The sequence below is a fragment of the Fusarium mangiferae genome (assembly GCF_900044065.1).
Source record: "Fusarium mangiferae strain MRC7560 genome assembly, contig: FMAN_scaffold014, whole genome shotgun sequence".
Taxonomy (NCBI): Eukaryota; Fungi; Ascomycota; class Sordariomycetes; order Hypocreales; family Nectriaceae; genus Fusarium; species Fusarium mangiferae.
Window position 1 is genome coordinate 51,566 of NW_024573934.1, and position 17,388 is coordinate 68,953.

General features: G+C 48.2%; 6 protein-coding genes across 6 annotated transcripts; 3 read left to right on the forward strand and 3 right to left on the reverse strand.

Moving 5' to 3' along the window:
* Positions 1-308: 308 nt before the first annotated feature.
* FMAN_15226 (uncharacterized protein) lies at positions 309-1,217 on the reverse strand (the record flags this gene model as incomplete). The annotated part of the gene is made up of 2 exons (XM_041822420.1): positions 309-469; positions 518-1,217. The coding sequence occupies 2 exons, from the start codon at positions 1,215-1,217 to the stop codon at positions 309-311; spliced, it is 861 nt and encodes a 286-aa protein (XP_041688102.1).
* A 454-nt stretch (positions 1,218-1,671) lies between these two features.
* FMAN_15225 (uncharacterized protein) lies at positions 1,672-2,874 on the forward strand (the record flags this gene model as incomplete). Its single annotated transcript, XM_041822421.1, has 1 exon — positions 1,672-2,874. The coding sequence occupies one exon, from the start codon at positions 1,672-1,674 to the stop codon at positions 2,872-2,874; it is 1,203 nt and encodes a 400-aa protein (XP_041688103.1).
* Positions 2,875-3,639: 765 nt separating this feature from the next.
* FMAN_15224 (uncharacterized protein) lies at positions 3,640-5,331 on the reverse strand (the record flags this gene model as incomplete). The annotated part of the gene is made up of 5 exons (XM_041822422.1): positions 3,640-4,097; positions 4,165-4,326; positions 4,382-4,606; positions 4,667-5,208; positions 5,279-5,331. 5 exons carry the CDS (start codon positions 5,329-5,331, stop codon positions 3,640-3,642), a joined length of 1,440 nt encoding a protein of 479 aa, XP_041688104.1.
* A 575-nt stretch (positions 5,332-5,906) lies between these two features.
* On the reverse strand, positions 5,907-13,519 carry FMAN_15223 (putative polyketide synthase; the record flags this gene model as incomplete). The annotated part of the gene is made up of 5 exons (XM_041822424.1): positions 5,907-12,298; positions 12,362-12,499; positions 12,549-12,729; positions 12,795-13,234; positions 13,315-13,519. The coding sequence occupies 5 exons, from the start codon at positions 13,517-13,519 to the stop codon at positions 5,907-5,909; spliced, it is 7,356 nt and encodes a 2,451-aa protein (XP_041688105.1).
* Positions 13,520-14,048: 529 nt separating this feature from the next.
* On the forward strand, positions 14,049-15,252 carry FMAN_15222 (uncharacterized protein; the record flags this gene model as incomplete). Its single annotated transcript, XM_041822425.1, has 2 exons — positions 14,049-14,644; positions 14,715-15,252. The coding sequence occupies 2 exons, from the start codon at positions 14,049-14,051 to the stop codon at positions 15,250-15,252; spliced, it is 1,134 nt and encodes a 377-aa protein (XP_041688106.1).
* Positions 15,253-16,096: 844 nt separating this feature from the next.
* Positions 16,097-17,176, forward strand: FMAN_15221 (uncharacterized protein; the record flags this gene model as incomplete). Its single annotated transcript, XM_041822426.1, has 5 exons — positions 16,097-16,201; positions 16,252-16,374; positions 16,434-16,573; positions 16,627-16,748; positions 16,797-17,176. 5 exons carry the CDS (start codon positions 16,097-16,099, stop codon positions 17,174-17,176), a joined length of 870 nt encoding a protein of 289 aa, XP_041688107.1.
* Positions 17,177-17,388: the final 212 nt, after the last annotated feature.

The following is a 17,388-nucleotide window of genomic DNA, read 5'->3' on the forward strand; positions in this document are numbered from 1 at the left end:
CCTCGAAGCCACTAACTTACATCCCCAGTAATGTTAGCTACTATAGACCTCATTGCAGCTGTCGCATATGTCGGGCCTCCGTTACTGACCCGTGTCGTAAGTAGTCCAATCGATATTCAGCCAACTTTGCATCACCATCACCCTATTCGACGGGACAGTTCAAGTTAAATAAATAGTCAAGCACAGCGAACCTACCGTAGTGCTGAGTGCGCTATGGCATCCAGTCATTCCCTTGGATAAGTAGATGGTCGTGAAAATATAATTCAGATTACTATATGTTTATAGTGTTAGGCTGATGCTCAAGGCAATTACAGACCAAGAAGGCCATGAGTTAAAAGATTCTGCTTCTCTATTTCATCCTTCCGCTGCAGCAGCTCTGTGACGTCCCAATTGGTCCAAAGAAACCTGCCCTTCAGACAATCAGCCTCTTTCGAAGTAGCCAGCCAGACACAATACGACGCTGGGAGCCCTAAGAGTGTTAGCCCAAGAACTCGAAATCCGGGAATGATTAACTTACGAATGTTGTCCACTGTGGCAATATCACCAGACTTCTTCTGCATCTCTGTGGCAATGGCCCCGGGGTTGATGCTGAAAACGCGGAGATGAGGGTTTTCCAACTGGACAGATTCTATCACCTTCGCGAATGCGAGCTTTGATGAAGAATACGCAGAGTAACCCGGGATGGGGGGTAAATGCCCTGCTCCAGATCCGACATTGATAATCGTGTCATCGGGCTTGCTTTGCTTCAGGAACTGCTGGGTTACAACTAGGCCTCCTTTGACATTGATCTCAAACGTCTTCCAGTAGTCATCGAGATCAGAGTCCAACAGCGAGCGATGGGCATCTAGATATCCTGCGTTCTGGATGAGGATATCGATGTGGCCGAATGCTGCAATAGCCTGCTGAAAGGCAGATGCAACAGCTGCTCTATCAGTGATATCGGCTTCGGCATGATGAACTGGTACTGGAGTGCCCGTAGAGACACTTTTAATCTCTTCTACAGCACTGAGTAACTCTGTACCAGTCCTTCCAATGATAAATATGCCCTTAGCTCCAGCGACGGCGAAGGACCTTGCGATTTCACGACCAATTCCTCGACCGCCGCCTGTAACAAAGACGACTTTTCCCTCACAGGATAGTTCGGGGTCTGTTTCAGAGATTGCGTCGTAGGTGTCATGGTGATATGTTGGAACAAATTCTAGCCTGAAAGTAGCCATGGCTATAATGATATTGAATGTTGGAGATGTATCTTGTGTGTTTTTCGAGATGAGATGTAGAAATTCGTGACAGGAGATCGGCAACGGAAGCAGCAGTTCATATTTATACTTAGAGAGCAATATTTTTGAACCAACTAGGTCCATTAATTGGAAATTACTGATTTCTAACATAATTGCCAGCAGAAACATGAGAGTGCTTACCTTATGCCTCTGCGGAGCTTACTTCCGTCATTTTTACTTCCGCCTCACAAGATCAAGATCAATTATTTAATTGGCGGGTGGGAATGGAAGTGGAGCCTGCAGTGTACCCACAGATAAACCAGTGGAAGCCAAAAATAAGCGAGACCAATTAGAGAGTCCTAAAGTGCGGAAGTAGAGATCCCCACACAACAACTTCCCCTCATCATTGTAAGCAGTGAGTTCAATTAGAAGACAGCGACTTCTTCTGATTTCCATGCCACCTCCTTATCGCCAAGCATGCGCTGCATGCATCAAGTCCAAAAGACGATGTGACATGGCAGTTCCCAAATGTTACCGTTGTCGTGTCCGATCACTTGAATGCCTTTATCCACGTCCCTCGACACGACGAACCTTGGCGCGAAGTTCAAAAGCTCTTCCTCAAGAAATCGCAGGAGCCGCAGTGGACGAATCTCAAACAGAGTCACAAAGTGCGAGTATTGCATCTGATGTAACTTTCGATGCTGATAACCTCGCCTTGCCGCCTTTCCCAGACTACGACTTGGATTGGCAGGAAGCAATGACAAATCTCAATGACTTCTTGGTGCCTGACTTATTGAATCCGCACGACACGGCTGAGAAGAGTGTTTTGGCAGGCGAAAAGTACCAACGTCGTATTGTATACACCATTGAGCGGTTCAAGTCATACCCCAAGCAGTTGGTTCTTCACGGTCAGGTGCCTTTCATTCATAGAAGAGTTGTCGAAAAATATCTCTCCCCGCCAATTACAAGAATATTTGCCATTTGTGCGCTTTATGAGAGAAAGTGTGAGACGAATCAGCAGCTGATTTACAGTACTATTCAGCAATATGCTGATGAGTTGATTGACCTTACACAACTGGCCGACTCTGACGTCGATTTATTATCTTCGGTTCAGGCATTTATTCTACTACAGATAATTCGCTTACTGGATGGAGACATTCGGCAAAGAGCAAATGCTGAGAATGTGGAGACCTTCTTTGTCAGCAGCATTCGGCGCCTACAACAGCGTATGAAAAGTGTTGAAGACTCGGCACAAATTATGAGCAGTCAATTGATGACGCCAGGTTCTGATGCTTGGGAAGGCTGGTGTCTCGCTGAGAGCCTGAGACGCACTGTTATAATAGGATACAGCCTGCATGGGTTGTATTCATTCCTGAGGAACGGCTGGGACGATGCTCACCATGAATTTCCGGTGCTATCGTTTTTTGGTCAAAAGGCTCTTTGGTCCGCCACTTCGAGGTTTGAGTGGGAATCTGCTGTTGCTAAATGTCAATCATTGCCTATACGCTTCGCTCATTGGGAAACGGATATGGCCATGGCGAAACCAGAAGAAATGGACGAACTTGGGGTTATTATGATGGCGCTTACCACTGGAATAGACGATTGTTGTCGTTGGGTTGGGGACAGGCTACTTGACAAATTTGGTCTCAAGCCTTAAACCTTTATCTTCGGTAATCCAAAGAGAAGTTTTAACCTTATTGCGGTTTGATCAGCCTCAGGTCTTATGTTTTTGACAATTCACTCAAAGCTCGGAAGAATCTCGGCATCGTTTACTAGGTGACTGAGCAACCGGAGCCAATGTTGGGCTCTTTCAAATCTAACATAAGTGAAGTTCCTCATAATCCAATTTACTAGAGAGCCCCTAATTCATGGCATATTGATCCTTGGCTTAATGTTTACTTCAAGGAAGCAAAACTTACCCTATAAGAACCGCATAGATTATTAGTGGGGTTGCTATTTATAGCGCTTCTCATACCAGAAATTTAACCAATTACATCACCGACCATCACAATTCGCGTAGGAGCCATCGGACTAACTATTAACCGAATGGCCGGTCCCCTTTTCCAAGCAGCATCATTTAACATCAGCATCTATCCAACAATGCATCATCAATATTGGACCAGCCATGCTATCCGCGATAGCTCAAATATTTCGCATAAGTTGGGTGTCACTCTTTGGCCTCTTTGGTAGTTTTTTGGAATCGACTCCTGTAGCTTCCATATTTCTCGACTACTCAAATATTAGCAAACCAAAATCAAAACAACGATACCAAGAATGAGATCCACACCCCAGAACTGACTAAATCGGATACGGACACGAGCGCCCCCAATCTAAGCAACCAATGTGAGGGGTTCTTAGGAGTTGCTATTATAATTAAAGTACTTCTTTAATTTAAAGCGCAAGCCCTGATAATCAGATAACCTTATTTACTAATATTCTCTTTGTGATCATGGTCAAGCTTGTCAGATTTAACAACCTCGTCTCCAAATGCCCCAGCAATCTCTTCCAGGGTCAATTGATTTGTTTCAGGTAGCCAAACCCAGTATACAACAGCGGCAGCCAGGTTAAGAGCGATGAAGACAAAGTAGAACTTCCAAGCAATAGCCTCAAATGCGTATGGGGTGATCTGGGAAAGCCAAATATTTGTCACAGACATGGAAAAGACAGCGAAGGCATTGCCATTCCCGCGGAGATGCTGTGGGAAGATCTCAGCGACAACGACCCACACGGTGCTGTTGAAGAAGATCGCATAGCAGGCCGAGTAGAGGAAAATGAACGCGACACCAGCTGCGGCTCCAGCGAGATGGCTACCATCGCCGTAGAATCGGGACATGATGGTGAGGAGAACCAGGAAAGTTGTTAGAACAAGAGAACCAAGCCCTAAGTTCCACGAAGTTAGATTTCCTGAGTGCAGAAAGTGGAGAGACCTTAATTAAGGAGCGCTTACACATTGTTCGCTTACGTGGCCACTTGTCAGATACAAACGCCATGTTAATGACCTGACCGATGACTCCCATTAAGCCATAACAGCCGCTTATAAGGAGAACCGTTCTTCCTTCGAATCCAAGGCCAGCATAGAACAGAGATTGGTAGTTTTGAATCACGCCTCCTATATATATAATGAGACTGATAATCCCGTTGACACAAGCAGGGTCTCAACATACCACCAGAGAGTTTAGTCATGTTGAGGATGAAACAGGCAAGCAAGAGTCGCTTGGCGTAGCGGAGAGTGAAGAGTTCAACCCAGCTTGCACTTGTCCGTTGGGCTTGTTCCAGCGCAAGCTGCTCTCCGATCTCCAACATTTCACGTTGAATGAACTCCTGTCCTTTCTTGGCGTGGAGCATCGTAATGACTCTTTGTGCATCTTCGTGGCGCTCCTTTGCAATAACTTCGGAGTTAGTTAGTAATGAGGCCATGCGTCTGGTAGGTTGATTATCTGAACACTTACGCCACCGAGGGGAGTCGGGAAGAAAGACAGTAAGAACAAGGAGGAGAGCAGCCGGAGGAATCTGCATAGCTAGAGGGACTCTCCACTGCACATCGCCCTTAGCATACGAGCCAGCATAGCCGATCCAGTTCGCAACGAGATAGCCGATGCCAGTGAGCAGACCTTTGAGTGCCACCAAGTAAGCTCGGTTCTCCGGGGGCGCGAGCTCGGCAATATAAACGGGTACAATGGTCAGTAAGAATCCAGTGGCAAGCCCGGCAATAATACGACCCGCAATCATCATTCCAACATTAACTGAAGCAGTTTGGATCGCAGTGCCGATAATGGCACAAAGAGTGGCAATCATAACAAGAATCTTGCGACCCCATCTGTCCATCATGGCACCAGAAGTCAGAGAGCCGATGCAGTTGCCGGCATAATAAGTTGAGACGATGGCACCAGTAAGTTGGGGCCTGGCATCGAGAGAGCCGTACATGTATGTTTTGAAAGAGTCATGGGCGATGGTTGTCGCGACGATGCCTGTGTCAACACCATAGACAAGCCTAAATAGTGGAACGTGAGACATTAGCCGGCTGAACCTAGAGCAAGGACTGGTGGGATGGTCAAACGTACCCGCCGATCGCAATAACCAGGGAAGAGTATGTCGTAATGTCCATGCCTAACATCTTGACCTTTCAATAATGTCGATTGTTGCTTAAGGGGGCGAATGGTATTCCTTGTCAAGTTGTTCTGTCTGTTGACGCCGACGGGTTTAAGCACCAGGAGCCTGGATATTTGTGGAACATGGGGTTGCTGATCCGGGGAAGAACGATGTCTTTTATGCCTACCGTATCCTTAGACTGTGGGGAAGTTAGATCAAGTCTTTTGTCCTGTATGACCCCGGATTTAGGGCGGGGTCGGATGTACATGCAGCGATGTCGCTTAGAAAGCTACGAGGTTGGCGTGGTGTAGAAGGCTGCATCTGTGAGTCGGCGGAACATAGCCGAAACGTCGGAGGAACATCACCGCGATGCTTGGGCCCCGAGAGAAACTGTCTATCATTACATTTCAGCAAACAAAATACAGGAGAGGTTCATATGCTGTATAATATCACAAAGCGGTCTTCGCGGCATAGGTTTGGGTGACTTGGCAAGTTGAGTTTGGCACAAAACCTCGATACATAGACAAAGGGCTAAGACAGACCAACAAAACCAAACTTTAACTACAAAATGAACAAATAATTAAAAAAAGAGAAGCTATCTTAAGCTTTTACCTGTTTCCTCCATATAGCCAAAACATCCTTACACAAAGCAAGTAAAGGAGTATTTAAAGACATGACCTTTAAAACAGACACCTCTACACCAACTTGCTGCATAAACCATTCTCTGACCCTGACAGCCACAAGTGAATCAATACCAATACTAGCAACAGGGACATTGGTGTCAAGCTCCTCTGGCTTCATATGCAACATTCCACACAATGCCGATGTAAAGCCACCAAGGAGGAGGTCGAGGCAAGCATCTGGATCAGCAACAGATGAAGCAAGCTGGATTTTGAGAGATGCACTGCTGCCTTCTTTGGCAGTTTCATCATTGCTGTCGTCCTCGGACTGGAGGTAATGCCATAATCGCGGTTGTTCTCGCCATGTGTAGGTCCGGATATCACCACGAATACCTGTAATGAGATCATGTCGGTCGCCCGCAATAACCTCAGCCAACATATCGTGTAGATCGGTCTCACTGACAGGAGACATAAGCCAATACAATGAGTCTTCAAGCATCTTGCGCTTCTCATGTCGCTGAACATAGCCCAGTCCACTGACACCTCCGATGTGGACAACACAGCCGGGGTAACCACGTTGTCGCATGTTGCTAGCTGTGCCTTGCATAAACCAATTCGATGAGCCATATGCAGTCTGGCCCCCGTTTCCAGCAACCGCAACTGCAGAAGAGAAGAAGACAACGAAGTCTAGCTGCTCTGGTGCGACTTCTCTGTCGAGGAGCGCAACAAGGTTCTGCGTTCCTCTGACCTTGGGGCCCATGACAGCTGAAAAGTCTGACCATGGCTGGTCTGCAAATAGTTGATCTCGCATAAGCATCGCGCCGTTCATTATACCGCCAACAGGGGGCATCGATGTATGAATCTCGGCCCACGCAGCTGATAGTGAGCCCTCGTCGCAGATATCAATAGCCATGAAGCGTAAAGTAGCACCATGAGTTGCGGCAACATGATCCACCACCGGTTGAAGAACAACAGGGTTTCGAGATGCCAGCACAACATGGCGAGCTCCGCTATCAAACATCCACAATGCAATTGATATACCGAAATCACCGGCGAGGCCAAGCAGAAGATATGTCTTCTTACTGGAGAAAATACCATCGTGATCTGGCGGAAGGAGCTTGGCCGTGATGGTTGTTGTTGTCGTTCTGTCGAGGACGCTTGTTGGCAAAATGGATGATGGGGACTTCTTGGAGATATGTTCAACGGGGATAACGGCTCCTTCTGCTAAATTCTCAGAAACAAGAGTGCCACTGCTGAGATGCCACTTCACAAGGTCAACGAACATGGGCTTGCTGAGCCCGTTGAAGACGACACCATCGAAACTATTCAATGATAGAACTGGCAGCTCAATGCGGATACTGGGCCAGATGCTGCGAACCAAGCCGACCAAGTTGTGATCCTGCTGCGAATCTTCCAAGCAAACGAATGCCGCAATGTCTTTCGGCTTTACCAGAACAAGGTCACGCTCGGTAGCGAAAGGATGGAGGAAGTTGGTGTTCCCCGTGACTATCTCACGATCAGATGTTGTGTTGAACAACTGGATATCATCACGTCGTGAGGCCGCAAGATCCAGTCCTTTTTGCAGCCACGAAGGTGCGCCATGAATCCAAACATGACCCGAAAGGCTACGAAGAGTAGCCTCGGCAATTGCCGATGTTATCAGGAATTGAAGCTGATGAGGGTACCCGATACCTCCATTGCCATTCTCGTACTGCCAAAGAATCTCAAGCGAGTCCTCGTCTGAGAGGGTGAGTGATGATTCGCCTGCAACATTCCTGGAGATACAGAGCTGCCTTATATTCTCTTCACCTTGGAAACGGAAGCCGTGCACAGAAGATGCTAGCACCTCCAGATCACTGGCTGGAGTATGTCCATACGGCCGCTCAATCGCAAGTATCCCACGCTCATCGAGCGCTGCGAAAGGATTCGTCGCAGAAGTTTCCACGTACACGTCTTTGTATCTCGTATCAGCGAGCTCGTTGAGGCCGTCAACTGGCCAGATTCTCGGGATGTAAATGGCGTTGCCTCTCAACATCAACTCCGGCTCAAGTGTAAAGAGTATGTCCTGGTCATCTGAGCTACTGCTGGAAAGATTGAGTAATAGCTTGCAAATGACGTCAGGATCTACAGTCTGTGACTCCTGCTCAATGTCCAAGATTTGAAGCTTCATAGTAGACCGCTCTAGGCGTGCAGATCGTCCCCATCCAAGCACCATAGTATTCGCAGGCTTAGCTCCACCTCTGGCACCCTCTGTAATCCAGAGGAGGACGCTCGCTTGGCGCATTATCTCTTGCAGACCCTTGAAGCGTAGCTCGCTCATCTCTTGGAAGACTGGAGTATCGAGATCACAGAGATTCAGAATAATGGCCTCTGGGGCAACGTTGATATTTTCAAGGCCCGAGACCTTCCGCACTGTAGCAAATGAGGCAAGCCTGTCTTCTAGCTGAGAAGCGAGGTTTTCAACAATCGTGCTAGGTGATGGATCTAGAACCAGCAAGATTTCTGCATCAATCTTCTGCGTCACAGTAATTGGATCACGCACAGCAAGAACAACATCGTCAACAGCTTGCGAGAGCATAACACTGCAAAAATGCTGCGTGTAGGTGACATCAACGCCCGAGAATCCGTTCACTTTCAGCAACGCATCGCAGTCGGAGACCGTGATTATCTGTGGCCGTGAATCGTCCTTCTCCAGCCAAGTTCTTGGGAGCAGGGACTGAACGAAGCGAACAGGAAGATAGTCGTTGGTCAGAGCTACAAGGAGAAGGAATCCACCCGGGCGGAGCAGCTTTCTCGCATTGATCACCGTTTCTTGGCTGACTTTGGTAGAGTATGAAGTTGTGGCGATGACCAAATCGTATGATGCTTCGACAAACCCTTGCTGAACTGGGTCCTTGTCGATGTCAAGAAGCTTGAAGATGAGCTTCGAGTCATCATCAGAAGGCTCAACAGTATTGGTAACTGTGTAAGATGTGTAACGGCGCTTGCCTGCAGCATTGATCAACGCGTCTCGTAAGCCTGAGCCGAACCCAGCACCAACTTCGATCATCTTCATAGCTGGGTAACGATGGCATATTTGTGAAACAAGGGCAGCTGCATCAGCAGTGGTTTCTCGGAAGCCAAAGCTGTCGGCGTAAAACCTTTGAAGCGCGTTTTCTTGCTCAGCTACTTTGACACCTGCAGTGAGACCACGGGTGATGGATGTCAGATTACGTCCAAGACGCTCCAAGAGAACGACGTCGGCTGAGTTTGCGAGCTTGAGTCTCTCAACCTCTTGGTTCAACTCTGCTTCGCTATCATCAAGCCACTCCTTGTTGGCCTCGTGCTCTCCAGCTCTCACGCTGGGAATAAGAACCTTCTGTACCCATGTCAAAAAGTTTTTGCGGGCTTTTCCCATGAGCATGATCTCAAACGGCTTAAGCTCTTTGAGAACCTTCTGACAGTAGAATAGAACCAGACGCATGGCCAAATTGCTAATTTGAGCCCTATTGTTTGAGATGATCGACTTCCGATCAGGTTCAATGCCACACAAAGCGTCGCGTTCCCAGATATCTTGATGGTAGGTTTCTCGGCTTGATCTGAGTGAGCCGGGCAGATTCAATAAGTGCACTCCGCGGATCTGAACATGTGTCTTGTTATTCTCGGGATTGAAGACATTGATATCACCGCTGATACGGCTGGCATCGCCATGGGTGACAAAGGAGTCTGCCAGCAGTTCTGTAGGGCCATCGCCATCTACAGCGGGAACGGCCACCATGCTAATCCGAATGCTGTCAATACGACTTGGAAGGTAAGCTGACCGTTGCCGTCTGTCTCCTGGGCACGAGTAACCAGCCAATAGCCCATGGATACCCGTATCCAAGGCCGCGGGGTTGACATCGGAACGGGTCAATGAGTTCGCTTCATGCCATCCAGCAGGCATACTGACAACAGCGTGGTGCAAACGGCGAAGCATTTTAGGTGTCTGGAAATGCTCCTTATAACCATGGCCCAAGACAGCCAGAGTGTCATAGAGCTCTTCGACGTCAAGTGGAATCAAGGGCAGAATTGGCTCCGATCTGGCAGGAAGTATATCATCTCTGGGAGCACCAAGCTCAATACGCAAGAATCCTTCAACGTGAGACTCAGCTTGAGCTGGCATATCTCCAAGATTCTGGCCATGTTCGAAATCAACCGGGTTGCTGTAACAAGACCAGCTTGCCGTGATCACACCGTCCAATTGGCTTGTAATGCGTACCGCAAAGAGGATCTCAGTTCCGGGAGAGTCAGCTTTGAGGCTCAGAGCACGAAAGACATCGATGTCGTGTAGCTCGACAAGTCGAATTTCCTGCGCTGGGGAGACAAGTCTAATGGCTGCCTCATAGGCCATTGTGACATAACACGTTGCCGGAAACAGGTATTCTCCTTGAATAGTGTGTCCAAATAGCCAGGGAATCTCTTCAAGACGAAGGACTTGTTTCCAGTGAACCTCACGCTGCTTCCCGCTACCAAAGGTAGAGGCAGAGCCTAGGAGCTGATGGCGCTTCTGGTTCTGTGTACGTACAATCGCGGAGTGACGAGATTCTTTCCAGTATACACTATCATGGTCGAATGGATAAGATGGTAGGTCTTTGAGAAGACCTAGCCTGTTGTTCTTCCCACCAGGCGCAAAGGCTCGCTCAATGCCGTCGAAGCTGACAATAGACCGTCCACTTTGGAGTGGAAATGTTTTCCATAGTAGTCCCAAAGCATCAAAGAAAGACTCCACGTCATGCTGACCGCGCTTAAGCACACCCGAGTATGGCAGGCCAATACCCGTCATGTTATTGATGGTCTCAGTAGCAGGGCCTTTTAGAGCAGGGTGAGGTCCAACCTCGAGCGCAAAGTCAAACACATGACTTTCGTTGACAGCTCGCTGGACAGCTTGACTAAAAAGAACTGTGTTGGTCATGTTGTCAACCCAGTATTGGCCCTTCAGTGACTCAGCGTCCTTTCCACTAAACGAGCGACTGCGTCCATTGGATCCCCACACGCTCGAATACCAGACAACATTGGTTCCGGGCTTTGTGTTAATCTTGATGCTACACTTTTGAAGCGAGTCGAGATATGGCTGGGCGACTGGCTGCATGTGATGCGAGTGATAGGCGGTATCGACCTGTAAAACCCTCGCAAATGTGCCAGCAGCGTCGAGCTTCTCTTTGGCAGAGTCAATAGCTGAAGCGTCACCCGCAAGAGTGCAACTGCGAGCCGAGTTACTGGCAGCAATCTTTATCGTTCCTCTCGACTCCGCGCAGAAGCCAGCAGCTTGATCAATCGACATGCCAACGGCCATCATCTTGCCGCTACATCCATCAGGTCCTTGTGCTTTCTTCGAGTGGAGTCCGCGGAAGTACGCAATGCGAATAGCGTCGTGCGCATTGAGGTAGCCAGCCGTATACGCAGCAGCAATTTCACCGGATGAATGGCCAACAACGCCCGAGAACTGTACCCCAGCCGCAGACAGCATGTCGACAAGGGCCACTTGCACAGCTGTACATATCGGCTGTGATACAGCTGCTTCACCTATGTGTGACGTCGCAGGAGGAGCACGGAGTTCTTCAATGAGAGACCACGATGGACGTCCGTCTTTGACAGACAGTTCGTCAAGACTGTCCTGCATACGCGAGAAAGCGCTGCGGAAAACAATTGACGATTCATAAAGTTTTGCACCCATGGTAGCCCACTGAGCACCTTGACCTGTGAAGACACCAAGGATGCGTGGGGGCATATTCTCCGGGATGCTGGCGGTGCGAGAGGTCTTGTTTAGAACAGCTGTCTTGAGCTTTTCGGTAAGCTGCTGTACACTTGTCGCGGAGAAGGCTGCGCGGAAGCTGAAGTTGGCACGTTGGAAGAGGGTGTATGACAGACGCCGCAGGTCCGTCTCAGGGTTGCTTTCTAAGTAATGACAGAGTTGCGACGCCCTCGAAGCCAAGGACTGCGCTGAGTTTGCAGATAGCACAAATAGGCCACCTACACTCTTCGAATGACTGTCTGACTCGTGCCCTTTGCTGTTCCAGGCCTCGAGGATAGCGTGCGCATTTGTTCCTCCAAAACCGAAGCTGTTTACACTAGCACGGCGAGTCCAACTGTTGGGTAGAGCTGGCCATGGCTGCGTTTCAGTCGGGACTTGCAGATTTGTATAGAACGGCTCGATCTTGGGGTTGAGGGTCTTGAAGTGTAAATTTGCGGGGATTAGGCCATGTTGAAGAGCCTGGGATGTCTTCAAGACACCAGCGAGGCCTGCACTACCCTCGAGATGTCCTATCAGGGTCTTCACAGAGCCAACTGTGAGTTTGCGGTCGTAAATTGAACCTTTGGGAAAGAAGACTGTCGAGATTGCTTCAGCCTCCCTTGCTGTTGGTAGAAAAGACAAGTCAGCATTCATAAATGTGAGCTTGGGACGAAATGTGGACTTACGGTCGCCGGCCTGTGTTCCAGTCCCATGGGCTTCAAAATACTGTGGTCGATCGCACTCGAGTCTCAAATCAAGACCTGCCTTGGCATAAGTGGACCTGATGAGTTCTGCTTGCGCCGTTGGGCTAGGCATAGTTATACCTATGTGACCATCGTTAGTATGTCTAGATCACACGATAGCATTGCGTACCCGGAGTTTGGCCGTCTTGGTTGACGCCTGTCTCTCGAATGATGCATTCGATGTGATCGCCATCAGAAATGGCCTGGCTGAGAGTCTTGAGAATGACAGCTGAAGTTCCTTCTCCACGGGTGTAGCCGTCGGCGTCCTTATCCCACATATAGGAGCGTCCGTTGGGAGATAGCATGTTGAGCTACATCGGGCGTTAGTACGGTCTTTGGTACTTCGTCATTTATAAAATAGAAGAGGTCTACTAACACTTGACTCAGACACAAACAGATCTGGCACCAAGATCAGGTTCGATCCCGCTGCAACAGCCATCTTGGCTTCGCCACTTCTCAGAGTCTGCACGGCGTAGTGTAACGCCACCAAACTCGAAGAACATGCTGTATCAATACCCACAGACGGTCCTTTCCAGTCGTAGAAGTAAGATAGACGATTGGCCAAGATAGACATGGCAACACCGGTAGCATGATACTGTGGTAGGCTGTCAAGGCCTCGGGCGGAAATGAGCTGATAGTCGAGGAACATCACACCGACAAAGACAGCGGTATTGGATCCGCGCAGCTGTTGCATTGAGTAGCCAGCAGACTCGATGCCCTCATAGACTGTTTCGAGCAGCATGCGCTGCTGCGGATCCATGGATTGAGCTTCTTTTGGGCTGATGCCAAAGAAGTCTCTGTCAAAGGCTCTTGGGTCTTGGTCCAAAAGGTATGCATGTCGAACATTAGAGCTCTGCGTTTGTTAGAATTCGTACAGAGTGACTATGCTGGAGTACGTGCGCCATGATTCTGACTATCAGGATGATAGAAACCGGTTGTGTTGAACCGAGTGGAAGGAATCTCAGAGACAACATCTCTGGGGTTCTTGAGGAGGTCCCAAAGCTTTGATGGGGAGGTTGCATCGCCTGGGAAGCGACAGCTGCTACCCACAATAGCAATTGGCTCGTTGGTGTATTTTGGTTCATGAGTTATGCTACCCATCTTGAAGCACAAATGTTTCAGTGAATAGTAAAAGTTGTATATAATTGTCAGTTAGGTCTTAAAGGAGTGATCTCTAATGCATCCAATATTTAGCATCTGGGGTTCCACCACATCTTTACCATTCTTCAACAACTACCATCCCTCTTGAACACCGGAAGATCTAGATACGAGCCTTTACTCAACCACCGGCCCGAAAGACCGACTGCGATGGTGCGAGTGGCTGCTTACTCCGACAGTCACGGTCGGAACACGGAGTTTGCTGCGCCTCATCTGTCCTCCGGTTCACGGATTCCGGTACGACTAATATCTTACAGGCGTAATTCTCCCGGAATTATGATAATATGGTCTGACAGATAAGCTAAACGAAGCCAGAGATGATGGGAGTCTTATCTATCGATTGAGATTGTTCCCCAAATTTAATATCTGTGAATCCAAGTTGACTCAACTGCCGCTGCACCAATCCACACTTTACCATTCAATAGCGTCCAAATTCTTCTCGTCATCGTTCAGTATGTCATCCCCAGCAACAATGAAGGCTATGGTTAGCAACGCATCAGGAGGCTACTGCCTCAACAGCGCCATGCCGCAGCCAAGTCCAATGCCAGGCATGATGCTAGTTCGCGTTGAGGCCGTTGCCCTCAATCCTTATGATACCAAGGTTATCGAATACGGTATCATCACTCCTGAACCCTATGTTGGAGGCTGCGACTTCGCTGGCGTTGTAGTCGCTGCTGGCCCTGGAGTCACACGATTCCAACCAGGTGATCCGGTGCTCAGTATGCATACGCGCGGCGGTTTTGCCGAGTACGCATTGGCTTTTGAGGATATGAGTTGCCATATTCCAAAAGGAATGTCATACAATGAGGCCTGTTCTCTTGGTCTGGGTATTGGAATCTCAGGCCTGGCTTTGTTTCAGCAACCTGGACTCAATCTGCCTTTACAACATGGGCAAGATCTGAGCGACATGACCGGAAATGGCCGAAGCAATGGATACACGAACGGTCACACAAATGGCCATACAAATGGCCATAGCAAAGGCGAAGAGGAACAAAAGGATCCCGTCATAGTCCTCGTGGCTGGAGGCGCCTCAGCCTCGGGTACAATGGCCACGCAGCTTCTCAAATTGTAAGACAACCGTCAATACCTGAGTTCTTGCCAATGCAAAAGACACCATGCTTACAAATACTCTATTCAGGGCCGGATATAACCCTATTGTAACATGCTCACCAGCCAACAACTCCCTCTGCGAGTCGTTTGGAGCCTCAGCCTGCTTTGACTATAACTCTACAACGTGCGGGGCCGATATTCGTCTCCATACAGACAACTCGCTCGCATACGTTGTTGACTGTGTCACTAATGTCGCTACCATGACTATGTGCTATGAAGCAATCGGCACTCAAGGTGGCACCTACATTGCGCTAGATGCCACAGCCAACACAGTCAAGTACACGCGACGTGATGTCCGTGCCGACTGGGTCATGGCCAACACCCTCCTCGGTGAGCCCTGCAAGCTCGATGGTGTTTATGGACGGTCTAGCGCCCCTGAACATCGAGAGTTTGCCAGTCACTTCTTTAGACTAGCGGAGCGATGGCTGGCTGAGGGCAAGATTCGTAATCATCCTTTGGAAATTCGTACTGGAGGCTTGGAAAGTGTTGATGCTGGACTACAGGATCTACGAGACGGTGTTATCAGGGGTAAGAAGCTTGTTGTTCCCTTACATGTTGGGGCTTAAAGAGTTGTGGCGAACGAAATGGCCTTAATTTCACCTCCTTAGATAGATGTTATTGCTTAAGTTTGTGCAGAATTATTATTATATTTCTGTAACCTACTAAAGAAATACTAAACTTCTATATTATATATAAATTTACCTCAAGAATTTATGCTTCAAGTCTAGCTTTAAAAACTTAACTATTAATTTATTTATTTAAATTTAAATGATTATCTATAAGCTACAGAGGTTTTATATAATATAATAGAATGAATAGCACTAACATACTCTTATCTCTTACTACTAGGTTCTGTCTGCTGGAATAAGCTCTCAGCCACAAGTCCGAACTGCAAATAACACATCTAAATTAAGGGAGAAGTAATCTTCTCATGCCCTAAACTAAATCTGATAATAGACTCAATCTTAAACATCTCAGTCCATTGAGCTTTGCCGAGGGCCGGAATCTCGGTGTCACAGGCCGCAATTGTCGGACTTCCTATGTTTTCTCCGTCTGATTAGATTCGGAACCCGATGTCCTGCATGTGTAGCCACTCTCTGCTGATTTAAGCTCTCAGCCATAAGCCCCAACTGCACCGTGTGTAGCCACATCAGACATTTCCGACCGTGCCGACCGGGATACTCTTTTCCGTGCTGACTGATTCCGCTTCCGTCTTACGTGACTCAAAGGGAGACGGAAGCCTATCGTGGTGCGAAATGCGCCATAGAATAGATCACAGAGAAATAGGATTATTATTGTTGTTATTAAGGAGTTGCGAAAAGATAAAATATAGGGCTGTTTTCAAACAACAGCGCAGTATATACAAGCTCACAGTCGCATTCATACTCATTACAGTCATAAGTCAACAACATGTCCCGCCTTGACGTCACCTTTAAAACACTCGATGGCCTCACCCTGAGTGGCTGGCTATACCCAGCCGCCCAATATGGACCAGGCATTATTGTTTCTCCAGGAGTAGGTAGCACGGTTCGCAGAAAAACATTGTTTGCTAAGCTCTTATATAGTTTAACATGCCTAGAGAGGCCTTTGTGCCTGATATCGCGCAGTGGTATCAGAATCATGGCATCACGGCACTCATTTTCGATACAAGGACTTATGGCCTAAGTGATGGCCAACCGAGACAAGAGGTAACTGAACCTCGAATCGCCATTGAACTTCAACGTAGTACCTAACCGCTTATATCCAGACTAGCGCTCGTAAACGAGTTGAGGATTTTCATGATGCCGTCACGTTCCTTTCCAAGCACGAACTGGTTGACCCCGAGAAGATTGCCCTCTGGGGCCTCTGTTTTGATGGAAACATGTGTCTTGCTGCTACAGCGCTTGAGTCAGTATTGCCAAGATAATCTATACATTGACCAGTGCTGATAAAGACCCCAGTCCGCGTGTACATGCTGTCGTTGCTGTTGCACCTGTCATTGACCTCCATGGGTTCCCCGAGCGACGAAGAGCTATTCTCGAGCTGGCCATGCAGGATCGCGAAGCTCAAATGGCTGGTGAAGGTACTTTTCTCCTCCCCATGTCGTAGCACATCTAAGTCCAATTTCTAGAGCCAATCTATCTGCCCTACGTCAACGAAGATGGCACTGTTCCCCTAGGCCCCTCAATGGGCTCAGACTTTTGGCCCATGATGACACGCTTGAAGATCCCTGTAGAGAACCGCGTCACAGTGCAGACATTCTACAGTGCTTTCTCGTGGGACATCATGACGCTCATTCCCTATGTCAGCCCCACGCCTGCAATGATGGTGACACCCGAGAATGATATTGAATGCCCTGCTGCGGAGCAGATTGCCGCGTTCGAGAAGATGGGTGAGCCAAAGACCTTTCATTTGCTTCCCGGTAAGGGCCATTTGGACTGGGCTTTTGGCGATGTCGACTCTGTTATGGAGAAGCAGTTGGAATTCTTGAAGGGGGCCTTGAACTTTTAGACCCGTGCCATTCTTGGTCTGTCTTGTTAGATGCTCATACAGTTAATAAGATATTCTATATACGCTCGGAGCTCAGAATAATCACATAGCTATATTTGATATCAATTATTACATACAAAGTTAGCTAAAATGATTATGAATCCTGTAACCGCAACCTACTTTACTCATCATTAAATTCTGAAATCTTCTTCGCTACCTTTTCTCTGGAGCAT